This window comes from Gymnoscopelus microlampas, assembly GCF_963454915.1.
Source record: "Gymnoscopelus microlampas genome assembly, chromosome: 12".
Lineage (NCBI taxonomy): Eukaryota > Metazoa > Chordata > Actinopteri > Myctophiformes > Myctophidae > Gymnoscopelus > Gymnoscopelus microlampas.
The window spans coordinates 13,250,793-13,276,056 of NC_139949.1; the positions used below are offsets into that span (position 1 = coordinate 13,250,793).

At 41.7% G+C, this 25,264-nt stretch overlaps 1 protein-coding gene across 1 annotated transcript in view; it reads left to right on the forward strand.

The window, feature by feature from the left end:
- gabra3 (gamma-aminobutyric acid type A receptor subunit alpha3) overlaps positions 1-25,264 on the forward strand; it is a gene marked incomplete at its 3' end in the record, with an annotated part of 215,116 nt that overhangs the window by 120,187 nt on the left and 69,665 nt on the right. Inside the window, exons 4-5 of the mRNA XM_084075199.1 lie at positions 15,637-15,758; positions 16,545-16,612. Of these exons, the coding sequence (XP_083931325.1) occupies positions 15,637-15,758; positions 16,545-16,612 (190 nt within the window). The remainder of the gene's footprint in view (positions 1-15,636; positions 15,759-16,544; positions 16,613-25,264) is intronic.

Sequence of the window (25,264 nt, forward strand, 5' to 3'; positions counted from 1 at the left end):
ACCACTGATATAGAAACATAGGTTTTTCAGAATACTGTTGAGATTTAGGAGACATGTAGAACCGGCTTCAGGTCTCAATGGGTTAAAACGGCGATCAAATTTGCAGGTGTCATCTGTTTCTTCGTTGCTGCCTATCTTAGGTGGTCTATTAAAAATGGTGCGTCGACTAGCGTTTGGCTAAATTATGATTTTAGTGTTTTGTTTTTTTCCAACAAGGTCATTAGCGTGTTTTTATTTTATTCTCTTGTTTCAGTTCATACTTTAATGCACACACACAAACATACTCCCACACATTCACACAAACTCTCTCTCTCTCTCTGAGGAATGCATGTACTGTAGTATTGGCCATGTTTTTCACACAGCAATATCTTGTGTTTTCTTTGTACCAGAGTTACTTAGTTGTAAATATTTCACATAACTGTGGAACATTAGACAAAAAGAAAGAAACAAACTGTAGTCTTGGGACATGAGGGAACAGTGAGGATGTATTGATGTTTGTTTATTACCTGTGCACAGCATACTGTAATACATCATGGCTGATTTAACCAGGATTTTTTGTAACTCAAATCTTTGCTCCTGGGGATTCTACATGTCCTCTAAATCAGGGGTTCTCAACCTTTTCAGGCCGCGACCCCCAAAATAATGATATTATTTCCCGCGACCCCCCGCGCGCACGGTCCCGTTCGCGCGTGCGAGCGGTCCCGTTCGCGCGCGCGAAGGTTATTTAATTAAAATAGGTTATTTGATAATTGTTTATTATCAAAACATTTTTGCAAAAAGTGGGTAAATTGAGTAAATTAACTGATAAAACATGAATTAATGATAACATAAAAAAATATTTTGTAAAAAAAAAAAAAAAAAAAACTTTTTTTTTTTTTTTCAAATTCACCAAAAAATCTGGTGACCCCCCCAAATTATTTGGCGACCCCCCTGGGGGTCGCGACCCCCAGGTTGAGAACCACTGCTCTAAATCCTAACAGTTTTTTTGAAAAAACTTGACATGTTGTTATATATATATCAGTGGTTTCATGTCAAGGACCCCCAAAATGATATGTATTTGGCCGCGGACCCCCATCTCAAAATATGTTGTTCCAGGGACCCTCCAGGAGCAAAGATTTGAGTAAAAAATGTCCGCTTTAAAAATATATATATATTCCAAAGATTTGCACACATTTTCACGATTTTTCAAAAATAGCAGATCTACAAGCTCATGAGCTTGTGTATCTGCTATTTTTGAATAGCCAAAGTATAAAATAACGGTTTAAGTGCAGCTACAGTACGTTCCTGGTTTGAATGGGTTAATCTCTCAAAAACGATGTTCTATATTTGTATGAGAATCTGTCGGCGTGGTCAAAGAGGTTCTGGATAGTAGCGCTCCTAGGGGGCCGGGCCCTTGAGCTGGAAGCAAGCTGCGCTTTACCCAATCAAAACGAGGTGGCCGTAACTGACCCATAAACCTCTACTGTCTGTGTGTGCTGTACATAAGGAACCACAGAAACAACTATCTTAAAGGTAGGGTAAGTGATTTTCTTTGGTTCAAATAAGTGTTAAATAGCTATTTTGTGATAGTACTCATTGCTATAGAGTGTTTGTTCAGTAAAAGGAGTCTCCCATGTCTCTCCAGCTCTTTATTAAAAAAGAAAATGCATTTTCAGTGCTCTCTCCTGATTGGCTTAAATGTTGTCACCTGCCTGAAAATGTACTATATTCTGTTTACAAAAGAGCTGGAGAGACCCCTGTGACCGAACAAATGCTCTGTAGCAATGATTACTATCAGAATATAAAAAATATATATATAATACCAAAAAATATCATTTACCCTACCTTTAAGTTGTTGAAGTTTGTAGCATTTGTGGAGAAACTACTAGGGGTCAAACATATGATTTATTTATTTGAGTAACATGCATTGGAAGATATACTGTAATGGGACCTAGTAAGTATGAACGTAAGTCTCATAAAAGATGTGACCCACTTACTTACTGCTGGAAGGAACAAGAGGATTGTCTAACCTTGTAAGAAGTCGTGGAGTTAAAAGGATTTTAGGGGTAAGGGGTAAGTGCTACCCACTTTATTAGGTCTAATCATCATTGCTATATGGCCTCATTGTGAGAGAAAAAAAGGTAGCCTTTAATGGAGGCGTTTCTATTCTTAGGGGGTTTGATGTTTTACGCCCCCCACCACAGGGCTCTGGTCAGAGAGCATGGACTCAAAGATGACTCAGTGATGGCAGTTTTATGGGGTTTTTATATAAAGTTGGTTGCATAGACGGACATGGATGATTGTATGAACAGTACGGTATCTGAAATGCTACACAATGAAAGTATACGAATTACTCTAAGCGGCGCACGAAGGACAGGCTTAAGATAAATAATGCTTTCAAACCTTAGCTCAAAGAAACAAAGGGAATTATAAGGAAATAACACATTTGCTCGAATGTGAGTCATTAACTTAACCCATTGAGACCTGAAGGCGATTCTACATGTCTCCTAAATCTCAACAGTATTCTGAAAAACCTATGTTTCTATATCAGTGGTGCTCAATCTTTTTCATGTCAAGGACCCCCAAAATTATATGTATTTGGCCACGGACCCCCATCAAAATATTTTGTTCCAGGGACCCCCAGAAGCAAAGATTTGAAAGATTTGAGTTAAAAATGTTTGCTTTAAAAATATATTATGTTCAAAGATCTGCACACATTTTCATGATTTTTCAAAAATAGCAGATATACAAGCTCGTAGCGCGGCACTCGGTGCCGCGCTATGAGCTTGTAGATCTGTTATTTTTGAATAGCCTAAAGTGTAAAATAATGCTTTTTAGCTCACATCTAAAAATGACACAGTTCCAGGTATTAATGGGTTAAAGCAGCAGGCTCACAGACATAAGTTTAGCATAGTTTGAGAACCACTGGTTTATATGATTCGATATTACTCCACTGGTATAGATATCCTCTGAGAAGACGTGTATAGCGTAACTGCTTCGAGACTTAATGAAGTCCAATAATCTTTATCTTTTCGTGCGGGATGAAGAGGGGTCTGGAAAGTGAATGTGAGGGGGGCAAGCCCAAGGGGGGCTTTAGTAGCGCTACTACCCCTGGGTAAGCAGGGACTGCAGACCAACCGGGGTCCTTTTGAACTGGGAGTGCCCAAACAGAAGCCTATATGCTAACGTGGAAAACTGGTTCCCAAAGAATGACTAGAGGGTGCCTGAAATAAGCCTGCACTAAATACATTAGGACAAATAAATGTCGCTATGGGGAATTGTGTACACTTAAAGTTGTTATAAGCAACTGCCCAAAAATCCATATCCTAATATTGCACGTTTTTGTTAATTCAGTGTTTGTTTATTTGCCATTTGTGACAAGTTATTTTATGCTTACTCAAACGATCACTTTGCATCTCTTACACAATGTTCAAAAATACTAATACTAACTACATACTACATCATACCGTTACAGAATAGAAATGCAGTACAATAGAAAAGTGCATGATGTAAGAACATAAAAATATAATCAATGCACTTAACTCATTGAGTGCCAGGATTGCCAGAATTATTTCAGAATTGATTCTGAAAAGTGCCAGAGTTTTTTTCACAGAAAACAAAAAGTGCTTAGGAAGCGACATACAGCCTTTTTCAGTTCTAAGTTAAACAAGGAGTGGATGGAGCTGCACACCTTCAGATGATGATATCTTGGGTTCTGAACATGTTTAAAAAAAAAAAAAAAGTTTTTTTGTTTTTTTTTCCCCCACTATTTTTTCAAAAACACGTCAAACACGTTAATGGCACCCAGCGCCATAGCGGTAAAAACATGTGAAACACGTTAATGGCACTCAGTGAGTTAATTTGTATTGGGTTAGTGTTGTGGGATGCACTGCCTCGACATCAATACAGTACTTTAATTAGGCTACATATATATATGCTAATCTAACACTGATGAATTATTACACTGATGAAAAATGAAAAGTCTGTTCTTAATAGAGTGCAAAAGACACAACCACTCGATATCAGAGTCTGTCCCACTATCACAGTAACTAGTGTCCCCAAACCTATACCCACCCATCGCTCGCATTATACAACTGTAAAGTTAGAGTACCCCCAAAAACATGCCCTACAGTAGATTTAAAGGTTTCATGACATTCAGTTTTACAACACATTGAAAGTATTTCTCATGGTCCTTCAAACGTGTATTAACACATTGTGTGCCCAAGGTTTATTAAAATACTGTACTTTCAGTGCCAGCATATCTTCCATCCACTTACGTTGATATGTTTCGTGCTGTAGAAGCCCCGACGCGGAGGTGCATGTAAACAAAGCCTGCGTGCGAGACGGCGGAGGGTCCCAACTAACGCCTGGAACAATAACTAAAGCGATCCTCCATTGCAGAGTGATTGCCAATCGAAAACGGCTCACTTCCACCACGTTAAAAAGAAATGGAGATATTAAGCTTTTAGTAAAGGAGTTAACATTGGAGCGGCCGACCGGAAGGATTTTTGACATGGATCCACATCCGGCCTCTCCTTCTCAGAGACTCCTTGGATGATCCCAAAGTTTCGTTAGAGCGCCCCACGTGGGCCCCACGTATATAAAAAAAAAAGGCCAAAAACGGTCCGGACCGTTTATGGCACATAACGAATGGCTTCTCAAAAACGGTCCGGACCGTTTATGGCACATAACGAATGGCTTCTCAAAAACGGTCCGGACCGTTTATGGCACTCAATGTGTTAAAAGTTTTAACTGAAAAATCCATTCCAGTGTTCAAAGTTCAGTTTTTTGGGGTCTAATTGAGGTCATAAAACCCCCCAAAAAAAAACATAAAAAATAAAATAAAAAAAAGTGAAAATGAATGTCATAGAACCTTTAAAGTGTGCCAATTACGTTCACTTCACCAAGGACTTGATTTCTCACCTGGGGCCAAACGTGCAATTTGACATTGTCCAAGTGATGTCAGGAAGCATTGCTGTACAGAAAGAGATGGAGAGCTAAGATTGTACATTTGTACATATATTTATATATAAAATAATTAGCGCCACATACTGTACAGTACTGAATGTTAACCCATTCAATCCGGCAACGCATCTGTTTCTTTGGCTATTAAAAAATAGCAGATCTACAAGCTCATAGCACGGCACCGAGTGCCACGCTATGAACTTCAGTGTGTAGATCTTCTATTTTTGAAAAGGATAAATGGTGAAAATGTGTGAAAATCTCTAAATATATAAATTTTTAACTCAAGTCTTTGCTTCTGGGGGTCCCTGGAACAAAATATTTTGAGATGGGGGCCCGCTGTCAGGGTGCGAGTTCAGAGGACCCAAATGCAGTACGACACAAGTAGTCCAGGGGCCAAGACATATTTTGGTACCACCTAAGGTGACCGTAAAGTTTTTTTATTTTTGTCTTCCTACATGTCTCTAGTTTATATTTTGGTATGATAACCCTTCCAATCTTGTAGCTTAATGGCAGTTATCACTACCTACCGGCTAATGTATCCGGTAGGAGACACAAAGTAGAATCTTTGTGTCTCCTACACCCGGGCATCAAATTATTGCGACAAAAAACTAAATATATCCATGTATTCAAGGCTTCATGGGGTGTGCAATTGATAACTTCTCAGAATTTTGGTGTTTGCTTAAAAAAAAGACGGCTTTCCATAAGCTTGTAAAAGTTGACCCTCCTTCCGTCTAGGGTGGTCATACTGTAGCTGAATGGGTAGAGAGTCCCCCTGAAAAACTTAAAGGAGGAGTTCACCCAAAAAAATATTTATTTTCTATAAATTGCACACCCCATGAAGCCTTGAATACATGGATATATTTTGTTTTTTGTCGCAATAATTTGATGCCCGGGGTAGGAGACACAAAGATTCTACTTTGTGTCTCCTACCGGATACATTAGCCGGTATGTAGTGATAACTGCCATTAAGCTACAAGATTGGAAGGGTTATCATACCAAAATATAAACTAGAGACATGTAGGAAGACAAAAATACAAAAACTTTACGGTCACCTTAGGTGGTACCAATTTGAGAAAATATCAGTGTTGGCCCCTGGACTAAAGGCAGGAATCCAAGTTCAGGAGGTTTATTAACAAACTTAAACTTCCCATAGAATGGGGGTGTCAAAACAAGGACTCAAAAATACCGATGGCTTTCAGCCTAAGTACAGAACAACACACTAACACTACAGGACTCAAAATACAGAAAGACTTGTAGCCAACACACACAGTACAACACTCACTTGACACTAAACGGCGACCTGACAAGGAACTGAGCAAACAGGGGAATATAAATAGACACAGGGTTAACTGGACACAGGTGAACACAAGCTACAATCAACACTGGGATTGGCTGGGGCACAACAGGACACAGGTGGAGAACAATTACAAATACATACTGGTGAGACAAGACAGGAAGCGATAACAAGGCAGACAGGAAACAATACTACCAAGTAAAGGTACAGAACACCAAAGCAAAAGGCAGCAACAGAATGACGGATACAATACAAAATAGAACATGCAGTATGCAGAAACATACAATATTCAGAACATACAATATACACTTTAGGCCTAACCGGCCTAAAGTGTCCACGACCATATAAGGGCATATTCAAGGTCTAAATAATAAAGTCGGCCTAACTGACCTAAAGTGTCCACGACCAAATAAGGGCATTCACGGTCTAAATTTTAAAGTCAAAGTCCACGGCCCGAGGAGCGGACTGTGACACCCGCGGACAAATACATATCATTGTGGGTGGTCCTTGACATGAAAAAGTTTGAGAATCACTGATATTATAGCAAGTTAATAAAAAAAATGAAAATAACCGTTAGAATTTAGAAGACATTTGTAGAATCCAAGCAAAGATGTGAGTTAAAAATGTTTGCTTTAAAAAAATATATGTATATTCAAGGATTTGCACAAAGTTAAACGATTTTTCAAAGAAATAGCAGATCTACAAGCTCGTAGCGTGGCACTCGGTGCCACGCTACGAGCTTGCAGATCTGCTATTTTTGCTATAGTATAAAATAATGGTTTTATACTATTCAAAATGACACAGCTATGCGTTGCCGGATTGAATGGGTTAACTCAGTCAGCCCATGTGCAGAGGGCTAGTGTCAGACTATATAAGTAAAATATATTTTTTAAATCATTCTTATCTCTCTACTCCTCCCCTCACCTATTCTTTGACTCACTGCTGCTGCTGCCGCTCACCTGGCGCCTGCATTCCCACACGGGGATCAATAAAGGTTTCTCTTATCTTATTGACACAGATGACCGAACATGTATTCAGTGACAGTAAAAAATCACAGCCATTGCAGATAACCGTGGATGCACTGGAGACTATGTGCGCTTCTTTCTCACGATTTCCGTTTTTTCTCTAAAGGAAGTGAGTGACCGACCCCATACATCTTTGAGAAAACCCTGTCCTATAACCTCTTATTATTATGAAGACGGAACCGAGCGATGACAAAACCTTTTGTTTATTGCCCTTTAGTACAACAATCGCAAAACCTGGTCACAGCCCTGGGCGTGAAAAAAGTCTTAACCCAGTAAGACCTGAGGACGCATCTGTGTGTCATTTTTTGATTTGAGCTAAAAAAGCATTATTTTACACTTTGCGCTATTCAAAAATAGCAGATCTACAAGCTCGTAGCGCGGCACTCACAAGCTCGTAGCGCGGAACAGAGTGCCGCGCTACGAGCTTGTAGATCTGCTATTTTTGAAAAATCGTGAAAATGTGTGCAAATCTTTGAATATATATATATATATTTTTTTTAAGCAAACATTTTTAACTCAAATCTTTGCTTCTGGGGGTCCCTGGAAAAAAATGTTTTGAGATGGGGGTCCGCGGTCAAATATATAATTTTGGGGGTCCTTGACATGAAAAAGTTTGAAAACCACTGATATTATAGCAAAACATACGTTTTTTCTTAGGATTTTTGTTAGGATTTAGAAGACATTTGTAGAAGCAAAGATTTGTGTAAAACATGTTTGCTTTAAAAATTGCTTTAACGTTTTTGTAAAAAAAAAAAAAATAGCAGATCTACAAGCTCGTAGCGCGGCACTCGGTGCCGCGCTACGAGCTTGTAGTTCTGCTATTTTTGAATAGCCTAAAGAAATCTTAAAATGACACAGATGCGTCTTAGGTCTTAAAGGGTTAATCCCTTCTTTTGACTACCTCAATGCAGTCCTCCCATTTCCCTGAGCGGTTTTGACAAGCCTTTTCTCGTGGCCAAGGATGCAGCAGCAGCAGTGATGGCAAGAACAGGCACAGCTGCAAGCTGCATTGATCTCAGCTCTCCCCACAAGTGCACACCACTTAGGGGAATGGAGCATCTGTGCCTGGTTGCTCACCTCCTACAAAACAAAACAGGTTCAAACTAGAAAAAGTGCTCCTCGGAGCACAGGTCTCCGCCGGGTCAGATAGGTTATTGTGGCCTCCTGGTGGCTCTATAATAGGCCAATGTGAAAAGGGTGCCGTTTCTTATTAGGCCTTGCACGGCAATCGGACACTGCGTTCGTGGCTTGAGGCATTTTGTGGAAAAAAAATGTGTTTTGCTAAATTAGACCTGCTGGTGGCGCTACAACAGGCCAATGTTAAAAGGGTGGCATTTGTTCCTCAACATAGTGTGAAGGTGCGTGCAAAGTTGACCGCAATCGGACGGTGCGTTCATGATTTGCGGCGTTTTGTTCAAAACAAGCCACTACTGCAAACTTTAGATGTCAATCTTAGCCAATGAGAATGGAATATGAAAAATCAAACCCATCCGTCTTGATCACATGACTATGGAGATCATGTGCACCGCGTGAAATTTGGATAAAATCGGAAGGAGTAATATGAAAAAAATAAAATAAAAGGCAGATGTGAAAAATGCAGGGTAAAGGTTTTTCCTTGACCTCTAGGGAGTACGCATACAAAGTTTTACACAGATCGGTGCAGTTATAGGTATGAATCCGCCTGTTATAGCGCCACCATGAGGCTGATTTGAAAATGTTCAAGTGCCATTTCTTTCTCGGCAAAGTGGAAATATGTGTGCAAGATTTCACGGAAAGTGCATGCTGTGTTCATGATTTGAGGCATTTTGTTCAAAACGGAGCACTCCTGCAAACTTTGGAAGCCATTTTTAGCCAATCAGGATGGAATATGAAAAATCTTAAAGACACGTTTTGTTTAATGACTATAGAGATACTGTGTACCGATTTGCGAGATTTTTGGACAAAATCTGTAGGAGTACTGTAAAAAAAATATGTTTTGCACAAATTGGCCTCCTGGTGGCGCTATAAAAAGGCCCATGTGAAAAATTTGGGGCAGAAGTTCGGAATTGGCAACCAAGGGAGTGTGTGTGCTCAGTTTCGCTGCGATCAAGGCAACGGTGGCGGAGATTAGCTGGTGACGGACGGACTGACACACGGACGGACGGACAGGGGGTAAAACATACTCTCTCGCCATGCCTTTCGGCCTGGCGGAGACAATAAAGACATGTAGTCAGCTATAGGTAAATAATTAGTTAAGCATAGTTTATTGTGTGAATATACTACTCGGAGGGTGGGGGGGGGTGGGGGGAGAGAGAGAGGGGAAAAAAAGGAAAGTTTAGTATAGCTTCTTAAATATGAAACTACTCGACCATGTTGCTTTCATTGCTGATTGGAAACACATTTTAAAGTCATCAATCTAAACCCATTGATTGATTGAATGTATGACTGACTGACGGGTAATTACTGACATGATGTATCCAGAGGGAAATTCTTCGTACAACACAACTCAAGCTCACCGTACGAATACCGTACATTGTGAAATACAGTACATAAATCACTGCAGACGCCTATGCAAAAAGGAGTCGGTTTTGACACCACACTTAATTTACCATTGAACAGCATCACGCACTAGCACTACCGTTCCTATCAATCTTTGCCCGATAAGCGTGGTTTTGGAGTTTTTTTTTCGTTTGCTACCAAGGTCTCCAGTCCTAGCAATAACGAGATTGGGGTATAGTTTCTGTCACTGTGCCTTTGCACATACTTATCCTCTGCATTTACCCATCGTAATTATTTGGGAGCAGTGGGGGGCATGTCTTGCTCAGGGACACTTCGACACAGACCAGGGCCGGGGCACGAATCAGGGGCCGTCTGTTTCCCAGATGGCCTCTCTACCCACTCGGCTATGGCCGCCTCTCGGTCGATATGGTTCCATCGGGGATGTCTTCATCTGCTTTGGCATTCTGACCAAGGGCCCAGCTTCGTGCTTTGAAATTGACTCGAATAAGGAAGAGAGTTCAAGTGACAGTTCATTATGAATGGCCTGTAGTTTTGCTGTTTCACCCCTGGTGGTGTCAGAAAGAATGTAACTCAATGCAAGCGGATGGGTTTTTGACCAACTTTAGACTTGATTTTCTTACCTTAACGCATTGAGACCTGAAGCCGATTCTACATGTCTCCTAAATCTCAACAGTATTCTGAAAAACGTATGTTTCTATATCAGTGGTGCTCAACCTTTTTCGTGTGAAGGACCCTCAAAATTATATGTATTTGGCCGTGGACCCCCATCAAAATATTTAGTTCCAGGGACCCCCAAAAGCAAAGATTTGAGTTAAAAACGGTTCGCTTTAAAAATATATATATTCAAAGATTTGCACACATTTTCACGATTTTTCAAAAATAGCAGATCTACAAGCTCATAGCGCGGCACTCGGTGCCGCGCTATGAGCTTGTATATCTGCTATTTTTGAATAGCCCAAAGTGTAAAATAATGCTTTTTAGCTCAAATCTAAAAATGACAGTTCCAGGTCTTAATGGGTTAATAAACATTGTCATAAAGCTTTGACACAACCAACAGCATTTATTCCCTGCCCCCCGCTCTTGATTGACAAGCTACCCAACCAATACTGGTCTGGTGGCATTCTGCAGGATATGACGCGATATTGAAAGACGGCGGATTTGAAATCCCTGAACAATCGGCTTCATTTACGGTCTGTAGAAACCAGTCAGATGACCCCCACGGTTGCGCGTTTTGTCACATTTGTCCCAAGAAGTCACTTATATAGTCAGTTTTTGGGAGTGAGAGTGTTTCGATGTCACATGGCTGGTCACATTAAGTCTGAGATCCACATCAGGTTCCCAGATTGTGGCTGGATAAATAACTAGGTCTAAGTCTGCGTGTCCCGTGTATCCAAAGTAGGTTACTTCATTCCAGCATATCTAACCAGGGGAATTATTTATAATACAACTGACAGCCTGGCAGAAGTGACAGCTACTGTAGCAGTTTGTCACACAGGAGGCATTCTAGAGAAGTACTGAACTAGCCCCCATAGCCATCATACAGTGACACGTCAAGCTAAGCTACACGCTAAGCTAATAAGATGAGACAAAGGGGGGGATTCTATGAGTGGGTGATTGACAATGATACAGCAGCTAAAGCTTGGGATACATTTTAAATAATTTTAGATACCGTAGCCGGTAGCACTTGTCTATGTTGGTTATGGTACCCGTCTTGCAGTAAAGACGGCTACATGAGACGGTTTTCAATCAGGGTTACTTTGGATATTATAGGTTACCTCCTGAGGGGATCCTGGTTTGATTAAAGACGTTACTCATTAGTTCATCGGCACTCCGCACGTCCAACGGTGTCTCCGTCTCACCATTCATATCCAGTGGGGAAATGTGGAATTGTATTCCCGAATGCTAAAGAGCCATCTTGGAGATAAATCCGTAAGGCCTATACCTGAAATTCATCGCTCAATGTGATCCATTATAAATGTCAAAGACTTCAGATACACAGTACACATGGCTCAGTATGAGACCTTTGTGGGTGCCTCTTTATATAGAATCCATTACTGGCTTTTATATAGAACCAAATGGACCATAATACTGAACCTTTTTTTAACCCATTAAGACCTGGAACTGTGTCATTTTTAGATTTGAGCTAAAAAGCATTATTTTACACTTTGGGCTATTAAAAAATAGCAGATATACAAGCTCATAGCGCGGCACCGAGTGCCGCGCTATGAGCTTGTAGATCTGCTATTTTTGAAAAATCGTGAAAATGTGTGCAAATCGTCTGAATATATATATTTTTAAAGCGAACATTTTTAACTCACATCTTTGCTTCTGGGGGTCCCTGGAACAACATATTTTGATGGGGGTCCACGGCCAAATACATATAGTTTTGGGGGTCCTTGACATGAAAAAGATTGAGCACCACTGATTTAGAAACATACGTTTTTCAGAATACTGTTGAGATTTAGGAGACATGTAGAATCGGCTTCAGGTCTCAATGGGTTAAGGGCCAAGTTTACAGCGAGCTATAAGTATAGTAAAATGTTCTCTTCCGTATAAAACCTTTTCATTTGAGTGTGTCCTTCCTTCCTCCAAGTAGCACAGTTTTTTTTTAATTTTAGGCAATCATTTGCTTGTGAATATTATGGGTGATGCTTTTCATGTGGGGGCCAGCTCCGTTCTGAAGGAGAGCTCTTTATTTGCGGCATCCATTTGGTCCTTGTGAGATTTTATGCAGAGAGGGGAGAAATTGAACCGCAGAATTCTCCTGGTTTGTCATTAGTGCCCTGACAAGCTTCACAAATCCTTTTGGACTCTCCACAGTGCTCTGTGTGTGTGTGTGTGCGTGTGCGTGTGCGTGTGCGTGTGCGTGTGTGTGTGTGTGTGTGTGCGCGCGCTTGCGTGTAAAAAGCACAGCTACATGCCCACATCCTCCCCTTTATCTGTCTCATCCCAGTCAAGGCAATAAACCTGCAATAGCCTGTGCAACCACAGTCATACATGTATGTGGGTGCGTGTGCGTGTGTGTGTGTGTGTGTGTGTGTGTGTGTGTGTGTGTGTGTGTAAACGCTGCACTGCCATACCGCACCTCAAATTAAGCCTGCAATATGACTCTTGATCAGTGCAATCACCATGACTGTGAAAAACTAAGTCATAAAAAATCCATTAATGTTGAAGCTCTGTGTTTGCACTCTCGTGAAAACAACAGTGTTCCAGAAGCAGCTTATATACCGGCGCCATCTTCTCCCCAAATCAAAATAGCTTTGATTAGCAATTTGTCTTGGTGACATTGGAGCACAGAGATGGGCTCCTCTCTCGGCACAAGCCCCCCGCCGCTCCGTAACATGCTTCATCAGACACTCCACGTGTTGTTGCTGCAGCAGCGTTGAAGCCCCTGAGTTATACTTAGTTGCCGCGCGGGTGTCGGGCAACTAAGTATATCTAGACGTGTCAATCGTACCGGTCTCAAGATACCTTTCTAAGCCTACTTGGAGATCTGCTATTTTTGTGGTGGAAGAAGTACTCGGATATTTGTACTTAAGTAAAAGTAGCAATACCATAATATAGAAATACTCTGTTACAAGTAAAAGGCCTTTGCTCAAAACCTTACTTGAGTAAAAGCACAAAAGTATTGGCAACAATATGTACTTAAAGTGCCAAAAGTAAAAGTACTAAAATGTTTGAAAATAGCAGATCTACAAGCTCACAACGCGTTGCATCGCGACGCGTTGTGAGCTTGTAGATCGGCTATTTTCAAATAGCCTGGGTATAAAATAGGGCTAAAATGGTTAATGTATGTTTCATAAATGTATTCATTTATATCTGCAAAGTAAGTAGTAACTAAAGTTTTCAAATAATTGTAGTGGGGTAAAAAGTAGGATATTTGCCTCCGAGATGTAGTGGAGTAGAAGTAAAAGTACTGAAAATTGGAAATACTCCAGCAAAGTAAAAGCGCCTCAAAATTGTACTTGAGTACAGTACTTGAGTAAATGTACTTAGTTACTTTACACCACTGACGTCATGGTTCACCAAAGTTCAACTACACGTGAGGCAAATTTCGCTTCCCCACCGAAAGCAAGGAAATTAGAAAACAAGGAAGGGACAGCCTAGGGGGCGGGCCGACGCCATTGCTCGCATAGCAGACGCCATTGATGCTCATGGGAGGCAAAACTGGAACAGGAAGTTTGGTGAAATACTATGAAGTCTATGGCAGACAGCTGGACCAGCTTGTGAACAAACACTATTTCTGAACGATTATGTCCTTTGTCAGATAATCGTCTCAGGAATATAAAAGAAGACATATCACAGGTTTTTATCCAATCAATTCGGATTTTTTTTAGCACGCTGTATAATTTTATTGAGGCATCTAAACAGTGGAATGTATCGTCCATAGACTGTACAAAAATCCTCTCTGGCAGTGTTGCCAGATTGTGAGAGGGAAATAAGCAACTAGGTCTAGGAAAAGAAGCCCAAAAGCACCGGGGGCCAGGGGATGGGGAGATGGAGCAGGGACCCCCTACCCTACCTCGAGGGGGGGGGGGATATATTGTATAATTATGTATACAATTGTGTTTCAGAAACATACATGTTATTGTGCATCAATACTATTAAAAAGAATAGACATGCTTTTATATTTAACATACATGTACAGGGTACAGTGAGTAGGGTGGCCGCACTGCCATTTATAAACATACCTTATTAACCGAGAACAACAATCTGTCAATTGCACAATAATCATGTATACAAGCTATTAAAAGTGGACAGAATCATTTATAGATATCATCATTTATTTAATACATAAATGTGGGAAATGTTTTAAAAAGATATATGAAGACAAATGGATATTTAAAACAATATATATATATCAAATATTTGTATATATATATATATATGTATATATCATTTATTTTTATTTTTATTGTCTAATCAAGCAACAATTTCGCGGACCCCCTGCAGTACCTCGTGGACCCCCTAGGCGTTGCGGACCCCTGTTGAAGACTTGCACTAGGCCATTATGAGCACTTTAAACCTTTACTGTATACATTGAAAATAGCCGATCTACAAGCTCACAACGCGTTGTGAGCTTGTAGATCTGCTATTTTTTTTTAAAATCTTGAAGTAAAATGTGAAATATTGAGGATTTTTGAAACACTAACAACACAAATCTGGTACTTTCAGATGGGGGTTAGGGACAAATACATATTAATTTGAGGGTCCATGACATAAACATAATTAAGAACCACTGGTTAAAATAATTTTAAAATTGTGAAGCCCAAGTCCAAATAATCAACTACACTTTAGAAAAAAGCCCATAAAACCGCAACCCGCAACTACCAATATTTACAAGCAACTTCACAGAAAAATAAGCGGACATGGCAACACTGGTTTCTGTCTCGGCAGTATGGCCTACTTTGTGCTCTTTAGACAGCTCAATAAACTTATACAGTGGACACATCGAAAAGCAACACAGCAGAAAACAATGTGTGATATGTCTTCTTTTATTTTCCAGAAGCAATTACTTTACAAAGGTCTCAGTCATTCAGAAATATATTTTGTTCATGAGCTGATCCACCGGGCTCTCATTAACTCCAATGCATTCCACTGAACTGAAGGCTGCAGTCTGGCTCCCATGGTGCGACGAATCTGCCGGTTGGAATTGCATGATAGCGAAAATGACGTAGATGACCCTACCTTCTTTAAATATATCTTGACCGAAAGCTCCTCCTCAACCCATTTTGCTTGCATAGAATGGAAGCGAATGGGGAGGCAAAATATTGTATTCACACATGTGTGTGGACAATTATCCTAATCACTCCTTCTTTACACATGTGTGGACAATTATCCTTAATCACTCCTCCTTTGTGTCTGTCCTTGCAGGGCGGTGGTTGGACACAGAGAGCCGTTGCCCGATGACAGCAGAGACAATATCACCATTTTCACCCGAATCCTGGACAGACTGCTGGACGGTTATGACAACCGGCTACGTCCTGGACTGGGAGGTAAGCCCAACCCCCCCCCCCCCCCAAAAAAAAATGCCTGGGATGAACGTTGATGCTAAATATATAAATATTTACAGTATATGTGTATTATTTCCTTTTCAAGATTGTAATACCTATTTAACTGTGTGTGTGTGTGCGTGTGTGCGTGTGCGTGTGCGTGTGTGCGTGTGCGTGCGTGCGTGCGTGCGTGCGTGTGTGTGTGTGTGTGTGTGTACGTACAGTACATTTATGCAGTGGTGTAAAGTAACTAAGTACATTTACTCAAGTACTGTACTTAAGCACAATGTTGAGGCACTTTTACTTTACTGGAGTATTTCCAATTGTCTATGCTTTTACTTCTACTCCACTACATCTCAGAGGCAAATATTGTACTTTTACTCCACTACAATTATTTGTAAACTGTAGTTACTTGTTACTTTGCAGATATACATTATTACATTATGAAACATACATTAACCACTTAAGCCCTATGTTATACCCTAGGCTATTTGAAAATAGCCGATCTACAAGCTCACAACGCGTCGCATCGCGACGCGTTGTGAGCTTGTAGATCTGCTATTTTCAAACATTTTAGCACTTTTGGAACTTTAAGTACATTTTGATACCAATACTTTTGTACTTTTACTCAAGTCATTTTAGAACTCCAGACTTTAACTTGTAACACAGTACTTCTACATTGCAGTATCGATACTTTTACTTAAGTAAAACATTTTTTTCCACCACTGCGTACATGCAGTACTTAGTTGGCTATACTAACTAACAGTGATTGTGATTGTGCTCTCTCAGAGACCGTGACAGAGGTGAGGACAAACATCTACGTGACCAGCTTTGGGCCCGTGTCAGATACAGACATGGTAAGTTTGTTGGTGCCTCTCTCTCTCTCTGCACTCTTTTTGGTCATAAATCATCCAACTGTGATTTATCGAATCAAAACCCTTCACTTTAGCGAACGAGAAGCCAGCACTGGCTGGCTTTCCCCAACAGAAATGAAAGCACAGAGATTGCCTGCCACTAATTTAGGAAGTCTTTCTAACACAGGTCCTTCGGGGGGGGGGGGCAGAAAACACTGCTTGTGCATTTCATCATAAACCCTATACTGTAGCTGCTGTCAACGGAGCAGTGTCAAGCTCTGCATCATGGTGTTATAACACTTTTAGACCATCTTCCCTCGACTTCATTTCCAGTTACCCAGGGTGCTGCGGGTTTTTCATTGTAGACCCACAACACACACACACACACACACACACACACACACACACACACACACACACACACACACACACACACACACACACACACACACACACACACACACGTACACACGTTTGTATTACTAACATTTTAGGACGGCGATGTTATGAATGCAATTTTTATCATTTTTTTGACTTTTTTTTTAACCCTAAAGGTCCTTACACACCGGCGAAAATAGCGAATATACGCAAAATTCGGACTCGTTCGGAATAATTAAAAGACGCTTTTTCGCTTCGCTTTTTCGCTTTTTCGCTCCATGTACGGAGCCATTGACTTTATAAGGTTTTTTTAAAAAGCGCATTATTCGCACGAAAAAATCGCCCCGGTGTGTAACAACCTTTAGCCTAAAACCGGAAATAGCCTATTGCGACACAACGCAATCTTGTGAGCTTGTAGATCCACTATTTCCGGTGAATGACGCACAAAACAGTATTGTATAGACTAGACCAGGCATAACCCCAACACGTGGGGACCTTTGGCCCACACACAAGTTTACAAATATGCAAGCACACACACACACACACACACACACACACACACCAACCCGATCTCACACAACACCGTGTAATACCCGGATTACATTCTGTAGACAACTAGAAAACCCGAAAACCCGTGCATAGCCGCTTCGTATCTCCTCCATTAGCCTCGATCTCTACGCTTTTATTTTTTAGTTTTGCTAAAAAATAAAAGCCTGGACCAACCAGTTGATGTTCCGGGTATAGGAAGTGTTTAATTTCCCCAACCAACCAGAGTGCAGTGGGCGTTGCTCCAAATGTTGTGACGTCAAGGCTCTCAATGCTACACATTGGGGAGGAGGAGGGGCGCGGGGCGGGGCGGGGGCTGACGGACAGATCGGTGAACCAATAGGATCCGGCGGAAATGTTCTCCGAAGATTTTGAACCCGCCCGTTTAGACATGACATGACGCTAGGGCGGTCTACTCCTCCATTGACTTTGATACGGAGGCGCGCAGTCTCAAGCGAACTGGAGCCACGTGAGGCACCCCCGAGCGAGCTGAAGCGAGCGAGTTGCCGCGCCGAACGTTGCAGCGTTTTCGCTTGAGCCCACTCGGCGCCGTTCGAGTTATATACCGATAGGCACAGAATGGTAAATCATGTTGTGGGGGACTGCTCTGCTTCCGGATTGCAACCCGTGTTATTTCACCGCGGGATTCGCGGGTCATATGCACAGCTTTTCGGGGTTTTCCAGTCGTCTATTTACGGAATTTTCATTCCGTGCTATTTCACCGTGTTCTGTGGAGATCAGGCTGCACACGCGCACACACACACACACACACACACACACACACACACACACACACACACACACCAACCCGATCTCACACAACACCGTGTAATACCCGGATTACATTCTGTAGACAACTAGAAAACCTGAAAACCCGTGCATAGCCGCCTCGTATCTCCTCCATTAGCCTCGATCTCCATGCTTTTATTTTTTTGTTTTGCTAAAAAAATAAAGGCCTGGACCAACCAGTTGATGTTCCGGTAAGTGTTTCATTTCCCCAACCAACCAGAGTGCAGTGGGCGTCGCTCCAAATGTTGTGACGTCAGGGCTCTCAATAGTCCATTTTCACACGGTGGCCATTTTGGAATTTAACATCGCGTTGCTGTGGCAACTGGGGTGGCAACTGGGGTGGCATTTCATTGACTTAATGGCAATATGGCCGCCGTGTGAATATGGTCTATGCTACACATTGGGGAGGAGGAGGGGGGCGGGCGGGGGCTGACGGACAGATCGGTGAACCAATAGGATCCGGCGGAAATGTTCTCCGCAGATTTTGAACCCGCCCGTATAGACATGACACGACGCTAGGGCAGTCTACTCCTCCATTGACTTTGATACGTTTTTGACCACGTCGGAGGCGCGCAGTCTCAAGCGAACTGGAGCCACGTGAGGCTCAGGCACCCCCGAGCGAGCTGAAGCGAGCGAGTTGCCGCGCCGAACGTTGCAGCGTTTTCGCTTGAGCCCACTCGCCGCCGTTCGAGTTATATACCGATAGGCGCAGAATGGTAAATCATGTTGTGGGGGACTGCTCTGCTTCCGGGTTGCAACCCGTGTTATTTCACCGCGGGATTCGCGGCTCATATGCACGGCTTTTCGGGGTTTTCCAGTCGTCTATTTACGGAATTTTCATGCCGTGCTATTTCACCGTGTTCTGTGGAGATCAGGCTGCACATGCACACACACACACACACACACACGCGCGTACACGCACGCACGCGCACACGCTTTACCAGGTGTGAATAAACATCTGATACCCCTGAAGATCATCGTCTCTTGTAATGTAATCTAAATTATTCAGGGATGAATCACTTGAAAACTAACACGGAACCAAACAAATCACAGTATTTACTGCTGTGATGTCCAAATAGAAAGGGGGCCGCGAGTCTATAACGGCACGAAGAGGTGCTGCTGGAAGACAGCCTCTTAACCCATTGAGACCTGGAACTGTGTCATTTTTAGATTTGAGCTAAAAAGCATTATTTTACACTTTTGGCTATTCAAAAATAGCAGATCTACAAGCTCATAGCGCGGCACCGAGTGCCGCGCTACGAACTTGTAGATCTGCTATTTTTGAAAATTTGTGAAAATGTGTGCTAATCTTTGAATATATATATTTTGAAAGCGAACATTTTTAACTCAATCTTTGCCTCTGGGGGTCCCTGGAACAAAATATTTTGATGGGGGTCCGCGGCCAAATACACATCATTTTGGGGGTCCTTGACATGAAAAGGTTTGAGCGCCACTGATATAGAAACATACGTTTTTCAGAATACTGTTGAGATTTAGGAGACATGTAGAATCGGCTTCAGGTCTCAATGGGTTAAATAATGCATTCAAGGGCTGTGCTGAAAACTCTTGAACAACAAGGTGCCATATCGATCAAAGATGTGCTTGTTTTGTATTCACCAAGTCTTCAGCATTAGTGTCCCGTACCGTCCCTATGCTCTGGCACATCATCTGCACGCCGTCTCTTTTTCACCGCTGCAAAGATGGGGCAATTAAAACTGGGTTTTCAAAATGCTTATGTGAAACCAGACTGTCGCAGCCTTGATGCGAAGAATATGTCTCATACTGTAGATCATTGTTTGATTCTTTTAGTCCATTCAATCCGGGAAACGCATATGCGTGTCATTTTTAGATCTTTAGCTATAAACGTTATTTTATACCTTGGCGATTCAAAAATACCAGATCTGTAAGCTCATAGCGCGGCACCGAGTGCCGCGCTATGAGCTTGTAGATCTGCTATATTGTGAAAATGTGTGCAAATCTGTGAATATATTTTTTGAAGCAAACATCTGTAACTCAAATCTTTGTTTCTGGAGGTCCCTGGAACAAAATATTTTTACAAATGTTCGCTTTAAAAAATATATATATTCAAAGATTTGCACACTTTTTCACGATTTTTCAAAAATAGAAGATCTACAAGCTCGTACCGCGGCACTTGGTGCCAGGCTATGAGCTTGCACATCTGTTATTTTCGAATAGCCAAAGTCTGAAATGACAGAGATGCGTTCGCGGATTGAATGGGTTAACTCAGCAAAAAAAAAAGAAATGCCAAAATCGTTTCTTTCTTGTGTTCTTAACTCTTCAAAAATATTCAAAACAAACCCAGGGCTTTCTCTCTGCTTAAATGTCACCGAAATTGTTTTGGTGGAGAAGAAAGAACAATGTTTGTCCTTTCCTGGCTTGGGACCAAAAACAGAACAAAACATTTCAATTAGTTTCAAAAGGTTCGCTCTGTTTCTTTGTTTGTTGTTTAGTTTAGTTTAGTTTTTAGTTTTTTTTTGTACAGGACTGAATAACAGGATAACAGGAAAGGGCAATGAGGGGAGAAGATATAGTTGGCAAGCCAATTATGTAATAGTTGTTGTTGTTGTTGGTGGTATTTGCCAAGTACTGTACATTTGACATACTGTACCAGGAATGCATCCTCTGCATTTTACCCATCCTAACTATTATATGCTGGCTGACTATTTTTAACAGTGCCCGGAGAGCAGTTAGGGGTTAAGTGTCTTGCTCGGGGCCATTTTGACAGTAAGCCTGGAGGGACTGAGGATTGAACTGGCAACCTTCCGATTTCCATGATGGCCTCTCTGATTCCTGATCCGTACAGCCACCCTTAGTGGTACAGTACGCAAACCGACTGGTCCAACTAAAAGGAGACCACACGACCAAGCATTCTTTACTAAAGTGCAAATTGTTTTGTTTGGTGAATAGATTCTCATAAGCCACATTTACCCAATGCAATAATTGTTTAACCCATAGATACTTGCTTGTTAACTTTACACCGGGAAAGAAGGTGCTACCACTGATGCAGAACATTTCTGTTTCACTGTCTATCAGGAATTGCGGCTGAGAGCTCTTAAATGTGATGTAAAATTATATTATTTTATTAAAATAAGTGTTACGTAGCTCTATATTCTGACAGTAATCATTGCTATAGAGTGTTTGTTCAGTAACAGGGGTCTCCCTCCGGCACTTTAGTAAACAGAAATCACATGTTCAGGGCGGGATACAAATACCATCCAATCAGGAGCAAGATAAGCAAGAAATTGGGAAGTGATGAAACAAAAAAAATTAGCGGGCATAATTTTATGTTGAAAAGCTTGACTTTAGCCTCCAGCATATGGCTCATAGTGTCAAAACAGCTGATTCATACACTTTTAGCAGGCTATTGGTTTATTTAATGCCAGACGGGGAGGTGAAAGGATATTTTCAAGCTTTGTTTTCAAATTCAGTGTCAAAGACTTGAAACTAGCGATTGAAAACATAAAGTGTTTATATAAATGTTTACTAAGGTGATAAAATCAAGTGTAACGTCCGGCCAAAACTTTGTTCAATTGTATTGAGAGTCATTTTGTTCTGCAGCCAGCACTGGCCTGCAGGATGGGATATAGCGACATCTGCTGGGCCATTCATTGGAACTGCATACTTTAAGAGAACCAGGAAATGAGCTTCAATTCCAGCGCAGGAATCACAGAAATGCACGCACGCACGCACACGCACACGCACACACACACACACACACACACACACACACACACACACACACACACACACACACACACACACACACACACACACACACACACACACACACACACACACACACACACACACACAGACACACACACACACACACTCAAACACACACTCAAACACACACTCACTCAAACACACACTCAAACACACACTCACTCAAACACACACACACACACACACACACACACACACACACACACACACACACACACACACACACACAGTAAAATCTTCAATTGGATAAGTTGATGATTTTACTCCTTAAATGGTAAAAATGTATCATTTATCCATGTTAATTAAGAGTGTACAAATGGAGCAGGATCTCCGTGTGATCTTTTAATGCATCTGATAAGCCATTGTTCCAACGTTGTTCCAACATTGTTCCAACGAATGCTTGCTATCTGGAATGGGAGTAAAAGAAAAGACTTTTGCAAAGCCTTAATTACATATGTCACATTTGCCTTCCGGTATTTTTCTTGATGTGGAACCAATGTCGTGACAACTGTTCATTAGCAATGGTTGGCTTGCTTGACCGCATGCCAACATCTGATTTACTGTTGCCAATGTTGGTATGATGGTGGTTCAACATTGTAATTCCACTGCCAACCGAATACCAATGTTGGGCCTACGCATATGCCTGCTATCTTGGTTGCTTGTTGTGCAGGCCTGTTAGAATTGCAACCGTGCCAAGCCCAGGTTGGACATACAAAATGTATCAATAAAGCCGCTGGGCAGAAAACTACTGCTTGTTTAATTTTAAGGCTCTTGCAGACGTATTCTGTATTTTTCATCCAAATAATATATATATATATATATATATATATATATTGGATTTCGGAATCAGTGTTCAGTGTCTTTTTCACATCCATGTCTGTATGCACGTTGCAGTGTTTTGAGGCGCCTCACTCTGTGTGTGTGTGTGTGTGTGTGTGTGTGTGTGTGTGTGTGTGTGTGTGTGTGTGTGTGTGTGTGTGTGTGTGTGTGTGTGTGTGTGTGTGTGTGTGCGTGCGTGCGTGCGTGCGTGCGAGCGAGAGAGAATATAATCAATAGTAATAAATAAGTTGGTCCATCCATGTGCTTGTGCGCCTTGTTGTAAAAGTCAAAAAAGTAGCTACTGTATTCCTGAGTTTCATAAGTTCTAAATCCATAACGGTGTCATCCACTGAAAATAGCCTATCTTCAATCTCGCATTGCAATGCAATCTGCAATGTGAGTCGTGTGACATGACAACTTGCCACAGAACAGTCAAAGAAAGCCACGGTAAAGAGAAATAATTACGCTACGCCTGGTCGTCTTCACAGGGAATGTAGTGGTCATAGATCTGAATGTAGCGTGCAGGATGGAGAAAAACTCAGCCCGGCCCGAAGCCCGAGAAATATGTGACAAACTCGACCCAGAGCTCGACCTTTTTATGAACAGCAGCAGCAGCCTTTTTTCTCTTCATTAAACATTATTGGCTATTCATGAAGAACAATTCCACCTTCTCACAACTAGCAGTTGTGCTCATTCTGTTTTTCAAAGTGAGATGCCTTTGATGTGAGGTGGTGCGCTAAATAGTGACAGACTGACACCTGCTGCAGCACTGCATTTACCCTGTCAAAAGATGTAATATTAACGTTGACAAATTCCCCCCGAAAAAACTAAGTGTTTTGTGTGTGTGTGTGTGTGTGTGTGTGTGTGTGTGTGTGTGTGTGTGTGTGTGTGTGTGTGTGTGTGTGTGTGTGTGTGTGTGTGTGTGTGTGTGTGTGTCTACTACCAGCAACTGAAATTGGTAGCCTTCTTTTACATTATATGGCCCCATGCAGTATTGTTAGCAAAGCATGAAAACGGAGCCACTAAAATAAACCTTGAAACCGTCTGGATATTTCCACAGCTCCTTAATCAGCAGATGAATCTATCCTTGCTCGTTATGCGTTCTCAGGATTGGATGCACCCCAATGTTTGTTTTGAACAAGTGACAGAACCTTAAAATCCTTATTGGATGATGGATTAAACTAATGGATGCGAAAAAGTAGGGCCTATACTCTTAACCACATGAACAGCATCCTTCTTCTGAGAATGTCATAATCCTACTATATAATAAGGAAACCTGTCATCAAAACCTGTCTGTTCCGCCCGGTTCTCCTCAGTGGCTTGAACAATAGGCTCTATGCACAGCAGCCATATTGTGAAGAAATTCACAGGTGTTAAAAATTATACTAATTAAGGCTATGTTCCATTCTGGTCAAACAGAGTCAGGGTGCTGATATTGTTGCATGTTGGCTCGAACACTCTGCTACACCAGTGGGTCTCAAAGTGTGGTCCAGGGACCCTCATGGTTCTTTGAGGGGGTTCCAAATGGCCTCTTACGGGTGTGTAACTCTGAGAGTGTACAAATGGAACCAAATGGACCTGTAAGGGTCCATTTGGTTCCATTTGTACACTCTTACCCTGCGTTTTAACAGCGGGCAACTCTCGGGCGATGCCGGGCAACATCGCCCAAAATATAATGAAAGTCTATGAGAGCCGGCGATCGGGCGAAGTGGGCGGGGGGGCGATGAAAGATGGATTTTCTTTATCTTTTTGGGCGATATCGCCCGGCATCGCCCAGAGTTGCCCGCTGTTAAAACGCACCGTCAGAGTTATGATGGTCGTGGCCTTCATTAGTATCATTGGTAACACCTGTGAAGGAAGTGATAACATGGCTGCTGTGCATAAAGCCTATTGATCTGAACTTGCGCATGACCATTGACCATTAGCATATATGCACGCAACTGCGATGCCTGTTTTTCACTTTCCCAAAATGTAAGCTGTTTATTAGCGGGTTTTTTTGTAAACAGCGGAGATTCTGAGTTCGGGCTATGGGATCTGTCGTCGCCATGGCTACAGCCCTGCAAGCTGTGGGATCATCTCTAGCTACTAACTGGCTACAAACGGCCACACAGAACACAGACTTATCAAGGACTTTATAAGGACTTTACAGCCCAGTCCACACACACACTGCCTTTTAGGAGCGGGAGGTCGCTTTGGATATCATCTTCATAGCACTAGCATGCAGATTAACACATGCACTGTTTGAATCCAGGTTGTATGAGCTTGTAGATCTGCTATTTTAGAAAAATCACGAAAATGTGTGCAAATCTTTGAATACATATATTTTTGGAAACAATATTTTTAACTCAAATCTTTGCTTCTGGGGGTCCCTGGAAC